General features: G+C 59.2%; 1 protein-coding gene across 21 annotated transcripts in view; it reads left to right on the top strand.

The window, feature by feature from the left end:
- PHLDB1 (pleckstrin homology like domain family B member 1) overlaps window positions 1-21949 on the top strand; it is a 45562-nt gene that overhangs the window by 14997 nt on the left and 8616 nt on the right. For 4 of the 21 annotated variants that reach the window (XM_060160508.1, XM_060160507.1, XM_060160504.1 and 1 more), the window contains 18 exons: window positions 1608-2956; window positions 5392-5673; window positions 6267-6407; window positions 6520-6657; window positions 9260-9388; window positions 9755-9910; window positions 12170-12280; window positions 12454-12543; window positions 13123-13266; window positions 14370-14474; window positions 14866-15039; window positions 15510-15650; window positions 17030-17170; window positions 17331-17433; window positions 17950-17994; window positions 18643-18937; window positions 19035-19125; window positions 20516-20662. In XM_060160508.1, coding sequence (XP_060016491.1) covers window positions 1608-2956; window positions 5392-5673; window positions 6267-6407; window positions 6520-6657; window positions 9260-9388; window positions 9755-9910; window positions 12170-12280; window positions 12454-12543; window positions 13123-13266; window positions 14370-14474; window positions 14866-15039; window positions 15510-15650; window positions 17030-17170; window positions 17331-17433; window positions 17950-17994; window positions 18643-18937; window positions 19035-19125; window positions 20516-20662 — 3782 coding nt within the window. The remainder of the gene's footprint in view (window positions 1-1607; window positions 2957-5391; window positions 5674-6266; window positions 6408-6519; window positions 6658-9259; window positions 9389-9754; window positions 9911-12169; window positions 12281-12453; window positions 12544-13122; window positions 13267-14369; window positions 14475-14865; window positions 15040-15509; window positions 15651-17029; window positions 17171-17330; window positions 17434-17949; window positions 17995-18642; window positions 18938-19034; window positions 19126-20515; window positions 20663-21949) is intronic. The other 17 variants (XM_060160505.1, XM_060160512.1, XM_060160517.1 and 14 more) reach the window with 15 other exon arrangements.

Here is a 21949-nt window from a genome sequence, read left to right on the forward strand (position 1 = left end):
TGCAGTGTCAGGGCAGGACAACACCCATGATCTGGGCTTGCTGCCACCTGCCATGGGCCACTGGTGGAGAGTGCCAGGCAGTCTGACCACTGGAAGAGATCCAAGAAGTGCTGCTTGGCTGGAATTGGGGAATCATGTGCCTGAGGGATGGGGGGCTGTGCCGGCCTGTGTCCCACTGCCCTGGAAGGTGCCACCTTGGTGTCTGGGACCCTGACCCTCTTATGTCACTACCAGGGAGCCTCACCCTTGAGGGTGGCCTGTGGGGGCAGAAGGAAGCATCCAATTGAGCTGCTGTAAGCTCTGGGGCAGGGAGGGGGGGGTCCCACCTGCTTGTGATCATGTCTTTGGGCCCTGCCCCACCCCCAGGCCAGGCCATGCCAGCTGATGTCTCAGTGGAGCAGCTGCAGTTTGTGTGTGAATTATTGATCCCCAGAGGAGAGTTGGGTGATTGTCCCAGGGAGCCAGCACAGCCCCCCTCAGCCCAGCTGCCTAGGGGGCTGGGTGCAGATCAGGAGGCTGCCTATAGGCCTGCCACCCCAGACTTTGCACGGGTATTCAGATGGCTGTAGGATGACAGGTGTCAGCGTGCTACTGGGACAGGTGGACATGTGTGTCAGGTGCACCTAGCAGGGTGGCATCAGTGGCTTCAATGGATCACTTGGGGATTTGAGGAAAGATGGGTGGTCCTGGGATCACCAGTATCCACGGCAACCCCTCTGCCTTTGGTCCCACACAGTCCCCATAATTTTGGACCCAGACTCAGTCTTGCAAAGCCTTTTTCTTCTCCTTTCTAGGCCCTTGGAGGCTCAGAAGCTTGGGTTCCCAGTCCACTCCCTGGATAGCTTTACCCTGCTCCCACCCTGGCCTTGTCACGCCACTCCCTCAGCTGTTTGGGGCAGTGGTTTCAGAGACACCTGGTTGGTTGACAAGGGCTGGGGCAGGGCAAAGGCAGGCTCTTGCTGGCATGGTTTAACGGGCTAATTGGAGGCACTGAGCTGCACCTAGCTGCTGCCCAGCCTGGCTTCCAGGAACTGGCCTTTAGGGCCAGGCCCCTCCCTTGCCTCTGACTGGATAAAGTGGTGCTGCACACACCCCTCGCCCAGCCCTGGAGGATCTGTGTGTGTGTTTTCCTGGGTCTCGGCTGCTGTGTTGGGAGGCCCTGATGTCCTATTGGACTGGGACCACCTCCTCCCCAGAACTTCTGGCCCGCTCCCCAGCGTGCCCCCATGCCCTTTGCAGAAGGTCCACCTGCCCTTCCTGAAGTGGAGCTTGAGGAGGTTGAGGAAATCAAGGCAGGGAGGAACCTAGTCTTAGGGTGAGTGCCTGGCCGTGTTGCCGACTCTGTCCTAAGTCATAAAATGTCAGAGCCAGGAGAGCCCTCTTCCTTCACAGACGGCAAAACCAAGGGCAAGTGACTTGGGGAAGTTGCACAGCAGGTTAGTGGCGGAGCTGGCGCTGGGACCCAGATCTCCTGGCTGCTTCTCCAGAGCCTTTCTAGCCCTGTTCTGCTGGCAGGACGTGGGAGTGCTCGCTCTTGTGCATATGCAGCTCCCTAGGGCCTAGGAGACGCCGACCAGGTCCTGAGGCCTCTTTGCGTTTTCCTTCAGCAGAATCACAAAGCTTGGTGAACGGGAACCACACCCCACAGCCTGCAACCCAGGGACCCTCAGCCTGTGGCAGCCACAGTTCCCTGGTGAGCTCTATTGAGAAGGACCTGCAGGAGATCATGGACTCACTGGTGCTCGAGGAGCCTGGAGCTGCTGGCAAGAAGCCTGCCGCCACTTCCCCACTGTCACTGATGGCCAATGGTGGCCGCTACCTGCTGTCCCCCCCGACCAGCCCTGGCGCCATGTCCGTGGGCTCCAGCTATGAGAACACCTCTCCAGCCTTCTCTCCGCTCTCCTCACCAGCCAGCAGTGGGAGCTGTGCCAGCCACTCCCCCAGTGGGCAGGAGCCAGCCCCTTCCATGCCCCCCCTGGTGCCTGCCCGGTCCTCTAGCTACCATTTGGCCCTGCAGCCCTCACAGTCCCGACCCAGTGGTGCTCGCCCCTCTGAGAGCCCCCGGCTGGGCAGGAAGGGGGGTCACGAGAGGCCGCCCAGCCCTGGCCTCCGAGGTCTGCGGACAGACAGCCCTGCAGCCACTGTCTTGGCAGTGGCCTGCAGAGCCACCGAGAGCCCCCGGGCGGGGGGGCAGTTGCCCCTGGTGGCGATTGGCCTGAGTGAATACCAGGCTTCCGGTGCCCGTGGCCAACCCACCAGCATTCCTGGCAGCCCCAAGTTCCAGCCACCAGTCCCTGCTCCTCGAAACAAGATTGGCACGCTCCAGGACCGCCCTCCCAGCCCTTTCCGGGAGCTGCCGGGCACTGAGCGGGTGTTGACAACCAGCCCCTCACGCCAGCTGGTGGGCCGAACATTTTCCGATGGATCCACTACCCGCACCCTGCAACCTCCCGAGAGCCCCCGCCTAGGCCGGCGGGGCCTGGACAGTATGAGAGAACTGCCTCCCTTGAGCCCATCTCTGTCCCGAAGGGCTCTCTCCCCCATGCCCGCCCGGACCACCCCAGATCCCAAACTAACCAGGGAAGTGGCAGAGAGTCCCCGACCCCGGCGCTGGGCAGCCCATGGGGCTTCACCAGAGGACTTCTCTGTGACGCTGGGGGCGCGGGGCCGTAGGACACGGAGCCCCTCACCCACACTAGGGGAGTCCCTGGCACCCCGCAAGGGCAGCTTCAGTGGCAGGCTGAGCCCGGCTTATAGTCTGGGCTCGTTGACTGGGGCTTCACCCCACCAGAGCCCCCGTGCCCAGAGGAAGCTCTCCAGCGGGGACTTGCGGGTGCCTGTCACTCGGGAGCGGAAAAATAGCATCACAGAGATCAGTGACAACGAGGATGACCTCCTGGAGTACCACCGGCGGCAGCGCCAAGAGCGGCTTCGGGAGCAGGAGATGGAGAGGCTGGTGAGCGGATGCCAGGGAGGCTACTGGCATCCATGACAGGGGCTCTGCCAGGGTGTGGGCGGGCCAGCTGGCAGGGAGGGAGGGGCCCGTGGACAGGGCCTGGGCTTCCCAAGCTTCTCCACTTCCGGGATACACCGTAGTGACCAGTATCTCAAGGCTCTGGTGCCCTGAACAAGAACTTTCTTTGACGTCTCTAAGGCCTTATTTCAAATTCATGCTCACTTTGCATTTATTCCATAACACAGTGTTTGTTTTCATGTATAAAAGAAGTTTCACATTATGTACCTGAACACAGTGAAGCTCTAGGAAAACATACCACGTTTATGATGAAGCTTTGTACGTCTCAGTTTGAGAAGCAGGTCTCAATGATTAGAAGGCTGAAGCCCAGAGAGGGGAATGGGTTTGTGCAAGGTCACACAGCAAGTTCTGGCAGAGCTGGAATTGGAACCCACGTCTCCTGTCTCTCCAAGGCTTATTCTTTAGAAAAGCCTCTGGTCCTTCTTTCTTGCTTCTCTTTGGCCTCTATAAATGGGTGGGAGCTGCTCATCCTGGCCCATGCTGGATCATCTGGAAATGGGGGTGGCAGGGGGAGAAGAAGAGAACAGGATGGGCAGCCCCTGGCTGATCCAGGTCAGTCTGTGTGATAGTGATTTTGTGTGCTGGGGTGTGTGTGTGTGTGTGTGTGTGTGTGTGTGTGTGTGTGCATGCGCACACATGTGGGTGCCTTTGGGGGCTGGGTGTGGTTCTGGGCAGCTGTCCTGGAGATGGCATCTGAGCTGGGTGGGGGCTGGGATTCCCCAGATAGAGCAGGGAGCTTGAGGGGCGCGGGCTGGTGTGTCCACGCTGTAGCACGTGCACAGGAAAATAGGTTCTGCCCTCTTTCCCTTGCGAGCAGAAGAACGGGGTTCCTGGGGGCCCAGGGACACTGGGATTGGTTTGAGGAGGAGAATCGGAACTGAGGAGGTTTGCCTGGAGCCCTTTCAGAAGAGGTTGGGACAGCTTTGGGTGAGGTGAGGGTGTGGGACCTTGTGTCTGTGTTGGGTCCGGGAGGGATGAGGCAGGACCCCCGGTCTTCTAAGTTACTGTATCTTCTGTTTTTGCCTGGCCTGGACAAGAGTGCTTGCCCCCCGCTGGGGTCTCATCCTGGAGAGGGGTCAGTGAACCTGGCACAGGCAGAGTGGTGGGGCCAGCCTCCCTCAACTCCATTCAGCCTTCCCGCCCCCTCCCCTGCCCCGCGCCACGTGCCTCCCCAGCCCTTACCTGCCCCACCTGCCACTTTAAATCTTGGAGGCTGCCTGTCCTGCCCCTCCCACCTCCACCGGGCTGCTTATCTTGGTCCTGGGGCAGGGGCGGGGGCACTGGCCCAGCCTCCTGGGTGCTGAGACTCTGTTCCTGGTTTTCTTGCTATGGAACTGGGTAAGCAGCAGGAGGGAAGCTGGGTAAGTGTCTGGGGGGTCCTGGCCAAACTGGTGAGAGACACCAGAGGTTGAGGGACCACAGAGAGAGTCTGGGGGAAGCCCCAAGTCTGGAGTACTATCCCTCCTTCACCTTCTTAGGCCCCTGGGAGGTATCTGGGTGGGCTGTGTGGGAAGGGGGCGGATGCAGCAGCCGGGCCACAGGGCACTGACACCTGGGCCCAGGCGTTCAAGTGCTGGCAGCTGCGCGGCCTGCTGGGAAGGCGCCAGGGGCTGCCAGAGGGTGACTGGAGCTGAGATGGGCATGAGGAGGGCTGTGGCCCAGGCCTCTCGGGCAGGGTGTATACGTGCTAAGCACATCTTTGTGTAAACCTGTGTCAGGTCCCTGTGGGCCCCTGGGTCTGTGTCCCGGCCCTGCCTGTGTGGGTCGGTGCCCACCTGTCTGTGTGCTAGACTGTGTTTATCCGTGCGTGCCAGTGTGCGCTTGTGCATGTCAGGACTGGTGTGTTTGTGCGCAGCTGCCTGTTAATACAGGCCCGGGGTACGTGTTGTGTCTTTGTGTGTCAGTGCTGATATGCGGCGGTGTCTCTGTGGGCCCAGGTGTCTTTGGATCTACGTGTATCCATGTCAGCATGAACACCTGCGTGTTTATCTGTGTCTCATTGTGTTCTTTACCTGCCTACCAGCATGTGTTTCTGGGTGCGTCTGGGTGTGTCCCTGTGTGTTCACGAGGAAGCCCACCCTGGGACAGAATGAGAAGGGAGAGGAAGCAGGAAGACGGGAGGGGCTGGCCGCGTGGGCAGGTGGCACGACAGCCCGGTTCCTCCTGCCCGCCTCTGGGGCACCCACCCTCCTTCCCTCTGCCTCCCCAGACCTTGGGCTCTGGGCTCTCCTGACTTGATTCTGACCCCGAGCCCCTAGTGTCCTAGTCCTCTCTCCTGACGGGACACCATGCCTGGCTCTAGCCCTCCTGGGACCCAGCCTCCTCCCCTTACACCCTGCTCTGTCCACCCTCCCCAGGAACGACAGCGCCTGGAGACCATCCTGAATTTATGCGCCGAGTACAGCCGGGCCGACGGGGGACCTGAGGCCGGGGAGCTGCCCAGCATCGGGGAGGCCGCCGCAGCCTTGGCTCTGGCCGGCCGGAGGCCCTCACGAGGCCTTGTGGGGGGCACTGGGGCCTCTGCGCGGAGCAACGAGGAGCCTGGAGGTGCCACCCAACGCCTGTGGGAGACTGTGGAGCGCTCGGATGAGGAGAATCTCAAGGAGGAGTGCAGTAGCACGGAGAGCACCCAGCAGGAGGTGGGACCCAGCAGGGACCCAGCAGGAGGTGGGACCCAGCAGGAGGTGGGACCCAGCAGGAGGTGGGACCCAGCAGGAGGTGGGACACGGGGTGGCCTGCCGCAGGCCGAGGAGGCACGCGTGTGTGGTGGATGCCAAGGCCCAGCGAGGGGGAAGTATATGAAGTTTGGGCCGACATCAGGGTGTAGAAATGAGGAGGCGGGACTCCCCTGGCAGTCCACTGGTTAAGACTCCGCGCAGGGCGTGTGGGTTCCACGATCTCTGCTCCGGAAACTAAGGTCCCTTGTATCCAGTAGCAGGGCCAAAAAAAAAAAGAGGAGGCAAGGAAGAGGGGGAGGTGTTGATGAGTTTCCCAAGCTATAAATATGCTTTACGACCTGGCTTTCCTTGGCGCCCCACCCGGGCCTGGCACCCGGTGGTGAGTCTGTTACTTTCAGCCAAGCTGTACTGCTCCCTGTGCGGGGAGGGGAGCTTCCTCCTATCTCAGTCCAGCTGCCCCTTCCAAGCACCCTGAGAAATGGGGATCCGTTTCCGTAGTCTCATCCTGGAAGGCTCTAGAGGCTCCCCTAGCTGATGGCTCCCCTCCCCTCCAGCACGAAGATGCACCTAGTGCCAAGCTCCAGGGAGAGGTGCTGGCCCTGGAAGAGGAGCGGGCTCAGGTGCTGGGGCGCGTGGGGCAGCTGAAAGTCCGCGTGAAGGAGCTGGAGCAGCAGCTGCAGGAGTCGGCCCGAGAGGTGAGAGCGAGGGCCCTGGCTGGGCTCCTCCCCGGGCACAGTGATGGCCCCAGAGTGGCCCGAGTCCAGCTGCCTTGAGTGGCCTTGACGTGGACCCTGCTGTTGCCTCCAGGCTGAAATGGAGCGGGCACTGCTGCAGGGGGAGAGGGAAGCAGAGCGCGCGCTGCTGCAGAAGGAGCAGAAGGCGCTGGACCAGCTGCAGGAGAAGCTGGTGACCTTGGAGACGGGCATCCAAAAGGAGAGGGACAAGGTAACCCACCCCAGGCCTGGCTCAGTGCCGGGCGCCTGTGGCCTGGGAGAAGAGGAGAGATGCCTTCTCTGGGGCCCCTAACCTCTTTCCTCATTGTTCATCCTGCAGCCCGGCTGGTCTCTGGGCTCCTCCAGGGGCAGGGGGCCTTATTCTCCGTGGAAAGTACCAGCTTGGAGGGCGCTGCCAGGGTCTGGGCTGGTGTCTGGGGTCTCCTCTGCCTGGGTCTCTGTTCTACATCTGGGTGCCTGGGTGCCTGCCATTCTAGGCCCTTCGTGCCCCTTCTAGGAAGTGCCGAAGCCCCTTCTTGGGCGGTGAGCACGGCCCAAGGCACTGGTGCTGGGGAGTGATTCAGGTCTGGGTGTCTGCATCTGGAGGACATCCGCCTCCAAGCGTGGCTCCGGTGCTCAGGATGTGGTCTTTGGGAGATGGCCCTCAGGTCTCTGTTTCCCTTGAGCCTTCAGGATCTGCAGCCTCCCATCCCAGATGGTCCCAGCTCCTGCCCCTGGCCCTTTCAGATTTCGTCCCAGCCTGCTGGGGCCGCTCCATCCCACAGGGGCCGTGTCAGCCACGCCCAAGATGTCCAACAACGTGCCAGAAGCTCCGAAGTGGAGAGGGGCCACCTATTTCTGGACTTGGCAGTATTTTTCCAAGAATTAATTCTCCTTCTGGATTTTTTGAGAGTGTCTTCCTCCGGCCCCTCAGTTTTGAAGCTCTTAACAATTCTGTGACCCTCCCACCCCGTTTTTTGGAGCTTTGGCTCTGGACCCCAAAACCACACTCCCAAATTCTGTGCCAAATTAACTCCATGCTTACCAACCAGGCCTGCACTAACGCCCCCTCTAATCACTGTCCTGGGCTCTCTGCATGTCCCTAACTGCCAGTGCCACCCAGGCAGGGCTGAGCCGTGCCTGCTTTTGCACTAACTCCACGGGCACCCCTGTGCCCTTGGCCCCTCCCCTCTAATGTTGCCTCCTTCCGTTCTTGGTGTGGGACCCCAGGGTTTTGATCAGAAAGGAATGGGCAGGGGGCACAGCTCCACTTTGCTCAGTGGGGCATTGGCAGGAGGGGTACAAAATTGGGGGAAATGCTTGGCCGAGGAGCCTCTCAGTCCAAAGAGCTCCTCTCATTTGGAAAAGCCAGGGTGCGGCCTCCACAGACTGTTTGCAGTTTCCTGCACAGAGGAGAGGCGGGCTGTCCTCCAGCCGTCACCTGTCTTCCCTCCTGAGTGGAGGGACGAGGAGGTCCAGTGGTGGTGGCATGGCCTAGGGAGGGCACGGACAGGGGCTCTCTGCCACACAGTGGCTACCCTTCCTAGCTCTCCTCTGGGGCTTCCCAATTTCAGATACTCCAACCAGAGGGTGGGAAGGGGTAGGTCTCTCCCCACTCCCACCCCTGATCCATTCAGAACATAGGGTATTGCAAAGGCTGAGTCCAAGCATGGGGAAGTGCTTGGACTTCAGAAACTGGCCTGATCAGGTCCTCCTCTCCTGGATGAGGATGGGGGCGTGGGGTGGAGGGGGGACAGAGGCAGGGTTCAGCACAGAGACTCCAGGGTGAAGCTCAGCATTTCAGCAGGAACCTGTCTGACCTCATTTCTCATTGACCTGGCATTGCCTGGAGGCATGGACTTTGCCTTCTCTCTGGGCCCAGTTATTTGAGGTGGAGGTGGTGATGGTGGTGGCCACGGTGGTGGTGGTGGCAGTGGGGAAGGTTCCCTCAGCTTCCCTCCCCAGCGCCCAGCCCATGGCCCCATTCTGGCTTTGGAATCAGTAATCACAGTTTCTCCTCTGCCTGTCCTTCGGAGGGGTGACTCACCAGCTCCTCCCTGCATCCCCCCTTCCCACCCTCAGAGGTGTCATCTCGCCCCAGACAGAGCCATCCACCTCCTCTCTGTACCCACTCCTGGGGCTCCTATTACCATGGCAACGGGCCGAACTAATTGCAACCCTCATCCTACTGAAGTTCAGCCTGCAGTGCCAGCACCCCACCCCCACCCTGGGCAGGAGGTGGGGAGGCCAAGGGGGCTGGGTTGGGGTCCCCTCCACTGCACGGCTGTAGCTTTAACATCCTCGGCTCCCAATTCACACCCAACCCCTGGATTTAATCCCCACCAACTCTACCCTTTTCCCAGGGTTAAATTTTGGTCTCTGGGAAGCGGAAGAGGGGGAGGAACAGCAGCTAGAGGCTCCGTGTTTGTGATGTGGAACCAGCTTTGTCTTTGACTGGTTTGGAGAGAAAACAGAGGGCCTCTTCCTAGGACTTGCCCAAACCTTTCTAGTTCAAGGGACTCCAAGAGACCAACATTTCTGCCTGGGACCCACACCCCTGCCTGTGACACCATCGCCTGCACCTCCAGTCCTGTCTCACACCCCAGCTCTTTGCCTTTCCCACCCTGCACCTCTTCCTCCTTATTTCCCTTTCTCCTGTTTGCTCTCTCCTCTCCTGGTTAAACTCCTTTCATTCCCCGCCTTCTTTCTCTTTTCCCCGCACCCCACCCCCCTTCCCTGCGCCCCGCCCCGCGCCGCCGCTGCCCCGGGCCGGAGTTGAGGAGTGTGTGTTCTGTTTCTCCCCTGTGCCCGCCCCCTCCCCCTCCGGCGACCAGGAGAGGGCGGAGCTGGCCGCGGGACGGAGGCACCTGGAGGCCCGCCAGGCGCTCTACGCCGAGCTCCAGACGCAGCTCGATAACTGCCCCGAGTCAGTGCGGGAACAGTTACAGGAGCAGCTGAGAAGGGTCAGTTTCACCAGCCCCCGCCCCCTCCCCGCCCCCGAGGGCCGCCCGCCCGGAAGAGAGGAGCGGTGGGCCGGGACCGCCTGGGCCCTGCAGTACCTGCCGGACGACAGGGTCCGTGTTGTGGCTTGGAGGGGACAGGGAAGGATTGGGGTCGGGGGGGTGGAGGTTCTCCTTTCTGCTACTGCAGGCAGCGCTGCCCGGCAAAGGGGCAGAGCCGAGCGGAGGAAAGGGGGCGGGGTGGGGGCAGGTCCCTTCCTCCGTTTCCCCGGGTCCAGCCCCCAGAAGTCTCACCTCTGTGAACTGGCCTTCCAGGCGCAGAGTGGTATCGTGAGCACCACCCGATCCCCTTTGTCACTGTCGTTCAAGGAGGCAGAAGCCCTGGAGACTGAGACAAAGCTCTTTGAAGACTTGGAGTTCCAGCAGCTGGAGCGGGAGAGCCGCGTGGAGGAGGAGCGCGAGCTGGCTGGCCAAGGGCTGCTCCGGAGCAAGGCCGAGCTGCTCCGGAGCATCGCCAAGAGGAAGGTGCGCCCCCCCGGCCCCCATCCCTGCCGCGAGGCCCGCAGTGCCGGCTTGACTTCACCTTGCTGAGCCTCGGTTTCCTCATCTGTAAAACAAGAACAATAACAGGCTGTTGTGAGCGATAAAGGAGATGATGTGTGTGAAGACAGCATAGGACATGATCATAGTAAGCACTCGGTGAACAATAACTATTGTTATTAAGCTCTGACTCCCCCCAGTCCTCCCTTGGAAAGTGGATTGGGCTCACATTCAGAGCTGGGCCCTGGCTGGGCAGGGCAGGGCAGGGAGAAACGGAGATGGAGGAGGGGGCTGAAGAGGAGACTTGCTCCTGCCCTTGTAGAGCTCTCTGATGGAAGTGCTGGGACACATACAAAGACCAGAGGTCTGGATATTAGAGCCTGCCAGGGGTACTAGAAAGGCATCACCTGGGTTCCAGCCTTGGCCCAGCCCTGGCTCAGCTGAGCCGTAAAACAAGGGGATTTGGTATCGCATCCTGGCTGGTTCTGGAGCTCCAGATGCTCTGATGTCTCCTCCTGATCTCAGCCAGACCAGGACAGGGTATGGGGGCGGGGATGTAAAGTTGGGAGGAGGCTTGTGTTAAGCAAGGGTTAGGAAGGTGTGGGTGAGGAGAAGGGGGAGGAGCCAGGCGGCCCACACACCTGTGGCTGAGAGTTGAGTGTTCGTGCACACATATGCATGCATGTGCACTCTGCCAGGCTGGAGTGAGTGGGTGGGAGGTGAGGGCAGTGAGATTGGGGAGGGATGTCAAAAAGCGGGGCTAGTTTGGTGGTAAGTGGGGAGCCACTGGACTTCCCCCTGAGTCCAGATCCCTTGCTTCTCTCCCTGAGCTGCTCTGCCTTACAAATGCATCTGCCTGTCAGTGAAATGGGCATAAAGGCATCTGCCTCGTAAGAGAGTTAAGTGAGGTAAGACGTGCAAAGCATTTAGCAGAGTTCTTGGGTCCTGACAGGTTCTCAGTAAATTGCAGATCTTGTTGTGAGGATTACCACCTGGTCTGCTTCAGTCTGCTTGGGCTGACCCCAGATTTAGTACAGCTCCCTTCTTCTCTCCCTTCTCTCCTATGTCTTGCTCTTCATGGTGATAGTTTAAGGCCTCCTCTTTCAGGAAGCCCTCCTTGGATAAACCCAGCCCATTTTCCCGGAGCCCCTCTCCTTCTCTCTCACTTATTATCTTTTCGTTTCCTTTTAGCACATGATTGTTGAGCCAGGCATTGCGCTAAGCCCTACTGGGGATATGGAGACAAAAAAGAAACTGGCCCGGCCCTTGGATCGGACAGCTTGGGCGGGGTGGTGGTGATGGAGACATATATTCACAAGTAACAGCAATACAAGGCAAATGGTGATATGGAATAATTTGAGCACAGAGCAAGGAGCAAAGGAATTGAGTGGTGATCAAGGAAGATGTTGGAGAGAAGGTAGCATTGGGTCTGGTCTTGGAAGATAAATAAACTCTTGATGGGTGGAGAAGACAGGGCAGCATTCCTGGCAAAGAGAACCGTATAAGAAAGGCCTGGGAGTGTACACCTGCACCGCTGACATTACAATAGGGCCGAGCTGAGTGCACGCCGCCGAGGGCTCAGGGTAGGAGGGAGGGTGGAAAGTGGAGGCCCAGTTCCAGGAGCCCTTGAGTGCTGGCTGAGGGATTTGTGCTTTATCCTGTGAATAATGAGGAGTTGCTGAGAAGAGGACTGATGACCCTTACTCGTGGATTAAAAAAAAAAATTATTCAAGTAATATACATTCTAAAAAGATGAGAAAATTCAAACAAGCAAGCAAACGAAAACAAACCTCAAAGTCCATTTTAGGAAGCTATCTGTGGCCGTGTAGGGGTGGATCAGAAAGTTGAGAGAGTGGAAGCAGGAGGCTGGTGAAGAAGTCCAGGCCAGGAAACAGAGGGCCTGGGTTGGGGTGGTGGCAGTGGGATGGAAGCACGGGGCAGGTGGAGAACGTTTCAGCATCTCTGGGATTCCGGACACGTTGACTGGGGCGGGCGGGGAGAGAGATTTGGGAACTTGAGTTCTGGCTGGTGTGCCTGGTGGCATGGGGTCACTGGTCGAGGGAGGGGTGAGGGAGCCAACCACAGCAGCCTGCGTTTTCCTTGGGTGAGACGAGGCCGAACAGAAGGGCTAGTTGATTCCCTTCACCCAAGCCTAGGGTCTCTGGGCAGCAGAGACGGCCAAGCCTCACCTTGGGCTCAGCCCTGTCTCTCCAGGGTCTGACCCACTACCCCCATCTCCTCCAGGAGCGCCTGGCGGTCCTGGACAGTCAGGCTGGGCAGATCCGGTCCCAGGCTGTGCAAGAGTCAGAACGCCTAGCCCGGGATAAGAATGCCTCCCTGCAGCTGCTGCAGAAGGTAGCCCCAGTCAGGTTGGGCGGGGGAATGAGGGCTGGCGAGGGGCTGGGGGAGTGGGAGGTGAGTGCAGAAGGGCTGGGGTGGAGACTGGCCAGCCAGGTGGGATCCCCCTTTACTTGGGGCCCCTTGCCCCACTCCCACTCCTTTCTGATTCTGCCGCTTTGGGCTTGCAGGAGAAGGAGAAACTGGCTATGTTGGAAAGAAGATACCACTCTCTCACAGGCGGCAGGGCTTTCCCGAAGACCACGTCGACCCTCAAAGAGGTAACATGGTTGGTTTGGGCCCCAGCCTCAGGCCCAAGGGGTCTCCTGGGAGGCTCTGGAGCAACACATGGGGCCTTCACCCCAACAGCTGAGGTTGAATATGGGGGCATTTTCCTGAACCGGAGAAATTTGAGTAGGGAGGGCTCTGAGGTCTGGGATTGGATGCTCTATGGCTACCAGCTGCTTCTTTTCAGCTGCCTTTCTGGGCCCCAGGAGCCCACCGATCTTACCATTTCGGGTGACTGAATACATCTGGGGGATTCAGGAGGCATGGGTGGGGAGGATGGCAGCTCAGAGGTTTGGTAAGGGCTAGGGCTGGGTGGACTCAGCTCAAGGGGCAGCATAAGGATCTAGGGGTCCTGATCTCGGAGCTCCCTGGGCTTCTGTCTGCAACTAGGCTACAGGCTCAGAAGTGGGCATTGGGGCTCGTTCTTTCCTGAGTCTCTGCATGCCTGGTGTGTGAGGTCCAACCAGGACGTGCCAAGTTTCCTGCTTCATTGTGCAAACAGTTTGGGCCTGGGGTGGGGTGGCTGGGCTGAGTGTGAGGGGTGAGGCCCCTCACACATACCCTCTCTGTAGGCTGAACTGCTCATCTCCGAGTCCTCAGAGGTGGGGCTGGGGATGGCGGCTCTGAGTCCCTTCCCAGGGTCTTCTCAGGCTGGGGCCTCCTCTGGTCCCTTAACCCCACCTGCTTCCACTCAGCTCTGCCCCAAAGCACAAGAGGTAATCGCAGCTAACTGCCTGCTCTGCTGTACTCACTGCCTGTCTGCCTGCTTGCTGAGCTGCGCTCAGCGCCTCCCAATGGCCCAGCTGAAGGGCGCGTGGCAGTAATCCTTTGTCTGGCCAGAGTTTGTTCCATAGGTGCCTGGGCAGTCCATGCAAAATCAGAGCATCCATTTGCATATAAATTTGCATATATTCTGCATGCCATCCATCCGTCCTCACGACACGCTGGACCTGCTAGCTCATTTTCCTTTTCTGTGACCCCTGGAGGACGGTGCCCCTCTGGAGCTAGGTCAGGGTGGGCTCCCCTGGATAGGGCAGGCTTAGGATCCTGTACTTTGATTCTGCATGCATTTTGGATGCCTACCATGTCCCCAGCACCTAGATAAGCTCAGAATTCTAAGGATTTGCTCAGAGAATACAACAGTCCCTGTCTTCCCAACCCACAAGCTGGCGTGTGAGCATCTTTCCAAGTCCTAACCTTCGGGCAGTGGGCTGGTTTTTCTATCTGGGCTTTTGGCCACTCCCTGCTAAGGCTGCTTTCTCAGGGCCTGTGTTGCTCAGGCCCTAGTGGTGCCTCCGGTTCCTGTTCCTTCCGGCTCCGGCTGATGGAGCAGATGGGGTGTGAGGGGACCCGTGGGAATGCTGTGACTGGCGCTCGGTGATACCTGTGTGTGCCTCACTGGGGAGGCCCAAGGTGTTGGAGACAGAAAGGCTCTCTGGGAGGTGGGTCCTGGTCCCTGGTGGACTCTTGGAAGACCTTCCTTGGGCTCCTTCACCTGCCCCTAGCCCTGGGCAAACCCAGGAATGGGCTTTCAGGGTCTGCCCGTGGCAGGGCCCGGATGCCAAGGCAACCTCAAGAGTGAAGGTCAAGAAGAGCCTTCAGACAGACAGTTCTGCCGGCCCTTTTCTGTCCCCCACCCCACTGCCCGGCAGCCAGCTGAGGCCACCGTGGGCAGCTGAGCTCCCCACGCACCCCTGCTGTGGATTTTGTATTGAATGGAGTGATGGCCCTTTGGCATGGAGTGTGGATGTCAGGTACCTGGTTGGATCCTGTTAACCTGTTCTCTGCCCGCCCTTCCCCCTCCCACCGGGCACCCTAGGAGTATGTGAGCCTGGCAGAGGTTCTCCAGCTGTGCTCCTGCTTGGACCCCTATGCTTCTGCCATCTCCCCCAGCGCGCTCGCCCAGCCCCTGCCTGACAGTGAGGTACCAGCCACCGAGTGAGCCCACCTATGCCCGAGGGCCTCCTCATGGATGCCCTCGATTGCCCCTCAGGCCTGGGTTGGGGGGGCAGCAGGGTCTGTCTTCAGCAGTGAGGGAGAAGGGCAGCTGGCATCACGGGGCTTGGGAGTGGTTCCCTCTCTTGCCTGGGGCTTCGGGATCTTCCTTCAGCTCCTGATGGCTCAAGGAGGGAAGGCCTTCTGCTCCAGCGTGAGGGCAGCCTGCAGAGAGGACCCTGGCTTTCCCGGGCTCTACAAGCCTACTCTGCTTTCTGTGTCCTCCTCTTACCCTCCCCTTGCCCGTGGGCAGGGCCATCTCTTGGGTTCCCGTCCCATTAACCTCTTGTATTCCCTCCTGTGTCTGGCCTTCCCCCAAGTACGTGACGCTTGAGCAGCTAAAGGCCATGTGGGGCACGTCGCCTGTGCCCGCAGCACCCGCGCCAGGCCTGCCTCCCTGGGCCCCTGCCTCCCAGGACCTGGTTCCCACCACCTGCCTTCTTCCCGCGCTGCCCTCTTCCTCCTCCTTCGCTTCTATCCCGCCTTCAGCCCAGGTTGGTGGTCTGTGTGTTCCTGCCACCCGCAGCCCACTAGTGGCGTGGCTCTGTCTGTGTGTGCTTTGCCCGTGCGCAGAGGCGTCTCAGCCCTCAGCCGGCCCCCGGGGGGGGAGCGCTGCCTGCCGGGGGGGCGGTGCTCCGGCTGGCCGGCATCGTGGTTGGCGCAGCACGTGTCTGTGGTCTGGGAGTTGTGCCCTGTTTCTCTTTGCCCTTAGCACGTTCGCGGCAACTGTTTTCTCACTGTTTTCTTCTCTTTACGCTCTCCTTTCTCCCTTCCTTCGTTCCTGTTTTCCCTTCCTGTCTGTTTCCCTGATAATGGTCTTCCTTTACCCTTCCTCCAACCTTCCCCTTTCTTTGCCCTTTTCTTCCTTTTTCCTCCCCTTTCCTTTCCTTTCCCCTCACTCCTTGACCTTTCCTCTCCATCCTTCCCCTCCTGTCCCCTGTCCTCCTCCCCGTGCCCCCTCCAGATGGAGAAGCTGCTGCTCCCCGCTGTAGACTTAGAGCAGTGGTACCAGGAGCTGATGGCCGGGCTGGGGACCGGCCCTGCTGCAGCCTCCCCTCGTTCCTCCCCCCCGCCTCTGCCCGCCAAAGCTTCCCGTCAGCTGCAGGTAACCCCTCCTTGCCGATCCATCAACCCCACAGTGCTGCCTTAGGTGGTGGGGGGTTAATCCAGCTGGGGCAACAGGGGCCTCTGGACCCTGAGAGGGGAGTGAGGGTCTCCTCTTGGGCAGCCATCCTGGCACTCCGGGCGTGGAGGGCCAGCCTCCTGAGTCCGGGGCTCGATGTGCTTGGCTGTCCAACGCAAGGAGGCTCTGGAGCGGCGGTGCCTCATGCTGTCCTCGGTGGCCCTCACCCCCAGAGCTTCTCACTCGGTCTTGTCCTGACGCACTCTTGAGCCTGTTGTCTCTGGAACTTGTGTGTCCTAGGAGAGTTGCCAGTGTTTTGTTCTCCTGGTCTCCCCAGGGGTGACACTTGGAGGCAGGACAGAATGGGACAAAGGCTCTGAAGTGATAGCCCTGCGGACATGCCCAAGACTCCTCCTAGTTGCCATTGGGGGCATGGCCGTGCTGGAGCCTGTGGCAAGCTGCTGCCCTCGGGGTGGGGGAAGAGTATTCGGGCAGCCTTCTGCCCCAAGTGTTGCTCCACTGACCGGCTGGAGGGCCTGAACCCCCCTACCCCCCAACGCCCCATTCAAGATTCATTCTTTGAGTGAAGACATTGCATCTCTAAGACTGTGATCTCAGCTAAAATTCCGTGTTTCCTTTGGGAGTAGTTTGTGTGACATTTCTATTTTGTGCCCAGCTGGTTTGAGATTTTTACATGTTTTGATTCATTTAATCACTACCACAGGCCTTTGAGGTAGATAACGGTAACTCTCGTTTTACAGATCAAACACTGCCCCCCCCCCCCCCCCCCCCCGCCCCGCTCCAGAAGATAAGTAATCTCTCCGAGGTCACACAACTAGGAAGTAGCAGAGGCTACGCTGAGGGCCAGGGTTCTTGACTCCAAAGACCATATTCACCGAACATTAGTGCTGTGAGGGAGCTTGGCGATTATGTAGTCTAGCCCTACCCCCTCCTTTTGCAGATAAGGAAGCCAAGGCCCAGAGTGGGGACGTGCGTGGCCCAAGGTCACAGCCCCTTAGCAGCAGAGCTGGGACCAGAGGGAGCCCCGGCCTCCAGTCAGTCTCCCGCACAGCTCTGCCCGTTGGTGTTAACTCCTCACATGGGTTGATTTACAAGGTCCTTTCTAAGATGCAGGGTTGGACCAGGGATTGGCCCAAGGAGGAGCGGCCTGGAAAGGAGGCTTGGCAGCCGCCAATAGCATCTGTCCGTTGGGCTGGCCCAGGAGGCTCAGTGCTGATGTCAGCTAGAGACAGAGGCCTCGGGAGCTGGGGCAGCACCTTGGATCACAGCCAGCCTAGATGCCATGGGGATGGTGGCCAGCGGGGGAGCTGGGGATACCAGACAGTGTCTCTTCCCTCCAGGTTTACCGCTCCAAGATGGATGGTGAGGCCACTAGCCCCTTGCCCCGGACCCGCAGTGGCCCCCTCCCCTCTTCCTCTGGCTCTTCCTCCTCCTCCTCCCAGCTCAGCGTGGCTACCTTGGGCCGTAGCCCCTCCCCAAAGGTCTGAGGACAGTGGGAGGGCTGTGTGCGTGGCAGGGTGGTGATGGTGGGGGATGGAGACAGCCACACTGGAGAGAGGTCACAGCCTCCCATGAGGGCCTTGAGGGTGGGAGGAGGTGCCTTGTGAGCCTCGGGTCCCAATGCTCCGTTTCCCTCCGCAGAGCACTCTACTCGCCCAGAATGGCACAAGCAGCCTTCCTCGCAACCTGGCAGCCACGCTGCAGGACATTGAGACCAAGCGCCAGCTGGCCCTCCAGCAGAAGGGTGAGTGGCTGCAACGCCAGCCCACCTGCTCTCCTGGGGGCCCTGGACATCTGCCACGCACTCCCCACCACTACCTCATCCATGCCCACGCCTTTCCCAGGATGTTTTTCCTTTAATTGGGATCTAGGCAAGAGCAAAAAGGATTTGGATTAGATACCTAAAGAAGAGATTCCTGGCTATTTATCAAAAGACTAAGGGCAGGGGACTAAGGGTCGGCAGGGCGGGGTGGGGGTGGGGGTGGGGGTGGGGGGGTGGGGGTTGGTGGCTGTGAGATCTTTCCTAGAGACCGCAGCAAATAAGGGAAATGCTTGTTGACCTGAGTAGAGATAGACGTTATCCTGTCTGGAGGCAGGGGGTTGGACTTGATGACCTCCACAAATGCTTCCCTAAGATATTGTCTCTAGGGACCCAGGAGTCCTGGTTGCTCGTGTGCGTTTTGTTTGTTTTGAAAGTCCAAGTCCTTGCCTTTCTCCCCTCTCATCCCCTCTGTGTCTCTACCCGGGGCCCCCCTACCAGTCGAGTCGCTTCCTGCCGAGCCCCTCCCAACTGACGACCCAGCAGGTAGAGCGTTGGTCATTGAGGGCATTGCTTTGGCCAGGCAGCCCCTGCCCGGGCATCCGCATGATGTATTCTGCCCAGGCCCCCACTGCCCGCAGGCAGACTCCCAGGCTGAGTTGGGTTGGGGTGTTGGGCTGGCCTCACCCCGCCAGCTGAGCTCTCTCCTGCCTCAGCTGTGCTCCGCCTCGTCTCCCCTTCCTCCTTTCCTGCCGCGGGCACTCCTGCTTCTGCATCGCCGCGGGGTCTGCATTGATGTGGGTGCTCGTGGGGCTCCCAGCATCTCTTGCATCACCCTTCCCCAGCAGCAGGGTGGGTGCGTGTGCCCTGCCCACCTCTTCAGGCCGTGGTTGTGAGCTGGAGCCACCTGGCCGGGGCCCCACCTGGGCAGGTTCGCTGCCGCGTGTGGGCTCAGGACACAGTGGGAGCGCTGAAGTCAGGCTGCATGGCTGTGACCAGTTGTGCAGGTGACAAAGCGTTGCCAGGGCAGCCGGACCTGGAGCTGCGGGGGCTTCAGGGAAGCTGGTGGGGGGCAAGGGGGCTGCCCCGTGTTCCCTTCTCCCTGCTCGCCTCCTCCCTCCGTCTGTGATGCAGCCGGCGTCCTCCCTGGGGAGGTGGGGTGCCCCCCGTGACTCCCGCCTGTCGCTCCTGCAGGGCAGCAGGTGATTGAGGAGCAGCGGCGGCGGTTGGCTGAGCTGAAGCAGAAGGCGGCGGCCGAGGCGCAGTGCCAGTGGGACGCCCTGCACGGGGCCGCGCCCTTCCCGGCCGGGCCCTCGGGCTTCCCGCAGCTCCTGCATCACTCCATCCTGCACCACCTGCCGGTGGCCAGGGAGCGAGGGGAGGAGGGCGAGCATGCCTACGACACGCTGAGCCTGGAGAGCTCAGACAGCATGGAGACCAGCATCTCTACGGGGGGCAACTCGGCCTGCTCCCCCGACACCATGTCCAGGTACCCGCGCCCCGGCTGCCACCCGACGGCCCGCCGCCGTCCTGCCCACACCAGGGCCGCCGCCTCCACCGCGTGCCTCCTCCCCTTGCCTCCCCAGTGCCAGCGGCCTGGATGTGGGGAAGACGGAAGAAATGGAGAAGATGCTGAAAGAAGCCCATGCGGAGAAGAGCCGGCTCATGGAGTCGAGGGTGAGGCAGATCTGGGCCATGGGAGGCGGGAGGAGGTGCGAGGCCCCGGGGCTGCCCTCCGCCCGCCAAGGGCCTCCGCTCCTCCCCAGGCCCCTTCACCCACATTGTCCTCGCAGCAGTCCCTTGAGGAAGAGTGTTTTCAAAGCCTGTGTTTCTCAAGTGGGGGATGCGGAGGCTTGGCGAGATGACCAGTTTCACAGCTCTTAGGAAAAGGGGAGGCAGCACCCAGTGTCCAACGGTGAACTTCCCGTATGGGAGCTTCCAGTCTTTGTGTGTTCACCTCTTTGGACGTTTGGCCACCACAGAAATTTTGATTCCTGTCTACCTGAGTGCCAGGTCACTCCTCTTGGGGATGGCTAGGACCTGGGGTTGAAGGATGGGGACAGAGAGAAGGCAGATGTCCAAGCCAGAGCAGAGGTGTTGGCTGCGGGGGCCTCACGTTGCCTACCGATGGGCCTGGGACACAGCAGAGGGGCCAGGGGTTCATCGTGGGCACAGCCAGGCTGAGGAAACTGTGCCTGGGGAGGAGGTGAAATAGAGAGTCTGCAGAAGCTCGTCTGTCTCTATCATCCGGGCATTCTGCATGTCTGGAGTTAAGAGTGGAACCCGGGGAGCAGGAGATCAACCAGAAAAGAAGGCCTCTTAGTCTTATTTACTTCAGAGGAGGGCAGATTTACAAACATCTCTTGACAAATGGAGAAAAAGGAGGTTCTGCTAAGTGTTGAGCTGGGAAGAAATGACGGATGGGAGTTAATAATATGAAGGTTGTTATCATTGATGAAGACATATAAAACATCACCCACATGCTGTGTATTTAATGATTTGTTTCAATGACTGAAAATCTTTTGATAATGGCTTTCATAAGTTCATTTTTTTCCCATAAAATCTGAAGTTCAACCATAAATGTTTCTCATTTGGAGTTTCAGAGGGCCTTCACTTATCGATTAGGTTGTTTAGACAATCCATGTCCTAGGAATTCAGATAGAATTATAAAAGCCCCATTTTTTTATTGAGTGCTTCCTTCCTGCCAGAGTTAGTGATGGGCATTTACTCACATGATCTCATTTAATTTTCGCTGCAATCCCAGGAGTAGGCACTCTTGGCCCCATTTTACAGATGAGGCAACTGAGGCTTAGGGAGTTTGTCAGGGTCCAGAGCTCATAGTGGTGGTAGAGCCAGGATTTGAAGCCAGGTTGGTCTCACTTTAAGGCATTTACCCTTGTCAGCCAAGTCCTTAGAGAGGGTGGGCTTGGAGGATGATGGCCCCTCATGCCAGGCTGCCCTCTGAGGTGGATGCCTCCTGTGGCTCTGCCCCGGCCTGAGGAGGGGTGGCAGGGACTTGCGGGGGAAGAGGGCAGTGGTGGGCACTGAGCCCTGGCTTTGGGGATAGGAGCGGGAGATGGAGCTGAGGCGGCAGGCCCTGGAGGAGGAGCGGAGGCGGCGGGAGCAGGTGGAACGGAGGCTGCAGGGCGAGAGCACCCGGAGGCATCAGCTCGTGGAGAAGGAGGTCAAGATGCGGGAGAGGCAGTTCTCACAGGTGAGTGGGTGGTGGGCTTAAGGGTAGGGCTGACGAGGGGTCGGGATATCCCAGGGTACTACCCCTGCTGGGCTGTAGAGCCTGTTCTCTCCAGAAAGGATTGCACAAGCAGAATTCTACCTGGGACTTGTTTGGCCCCAAGGAACAAGGACCCGCTGTGTGTGTGTGTGTGTGTGTGTGTGTGTGTGTGTGTGTGTGTGTGTGTGTGTGTGTGTGTGTGTGTGTGTGTGTGTGTGTGTGTGTGTGTGTGTGTGTGTGTGTGTGTGTGTGTGTGTGTGTGTGTGTGTGTGTGTTGATTGGGTTGTGGGGATGCGGCAGGCCACCTTTTAGAGAAGAGGGTCTGGACAGGCCTTCCAGTGATGGGAGCTGAGCCAGAATCAGGGTGGCTACCCTTGGCCTCTCGCAGGGGCCTCACCTCTGCCTCGTGAGCCTGCACTGCACCTCCTTCCCGGTCCCTGATGCCCTCCTGCTTCTGGTGCTTTGTGGCTGTCCTAGCCTCACTCCACCAGACCTTTTGGCTCTAGGCCCCACCACCAGCAGCTGGCCTCACTTTGACTTTCGGTTTCCATCTCCAAAAGAGAATGTACTAGTTTCTTCTTGGGACAAGAATCCATCCTTACACAAAAGCCAACCCTGGGCTTTTTCCTTATACGGGAGACTTGAGCAGAGCAGTTGAAGGGAGAGGGAGAAATTAGGTTGGGCAGGGAAATCGACTCATGTGTCTGGTCCCAGACCCTGGGCCCCTGGGAGAACCTGTGAGATTCAGACAGGTTGTCCCTTCCTCTGGGGGTTTCCATAGGCCTCCCCAGCGTGGAGGTCCTACCCAGCAGTGACTGGCGATCATAGCTCCATGATTTCCTGATGTTGCTGCAACATGAATTCTAAGGGGTAGGTTGGCTCGGGAATTTAGAAATAATTAAGAAACCCTGTGTGTGAGTTTGATCTCTGTGCTTGGAATCTTTTGCTAAATGCCTAGTTCCCCTTTCCTGTCTCTGTCAGTGGTCTCTTTGGGACTCTCTTCTCTAGCCCCCTGCGCTGGGGCTTAGGAATGGCTGCAGGGGCCACCAGCTTTGAGGAGGTGGATGGCGTCAGCTCATCTTTGGGGCACCTCCGGGAAGTTGAGCGTTTTGTTTCTTCTTTTTTCTAAAATAAATTTATTTTTATTTATTTATTTTTGGCTGCATTGGGTCTTCGTTGCTGTGTGCGGGCTTCCTCTAGTTGTGGCGAGCGGGAGTTGCTCAGCAGTTGTGGCACAGGGGCTTAGCTGCTCCGCAGCATGTGGGATCC

Source organism: Lagenorhynchus albirostris, chromosome 9 (genome assembly GCF_949774975.1).
Source record: "Lagenorhynchus albirostris chromosome 9, mLagAlb1.1, whole genome shotgun sequence".
NCBI classification, from domain to species: domain Eukaryota; kingdom Metazoa; phylum Chordata; class Mammalia; order Artiodactyla; family Delphinidae; genus Lagenorhynchus; species Lagenorhynchus albirostris.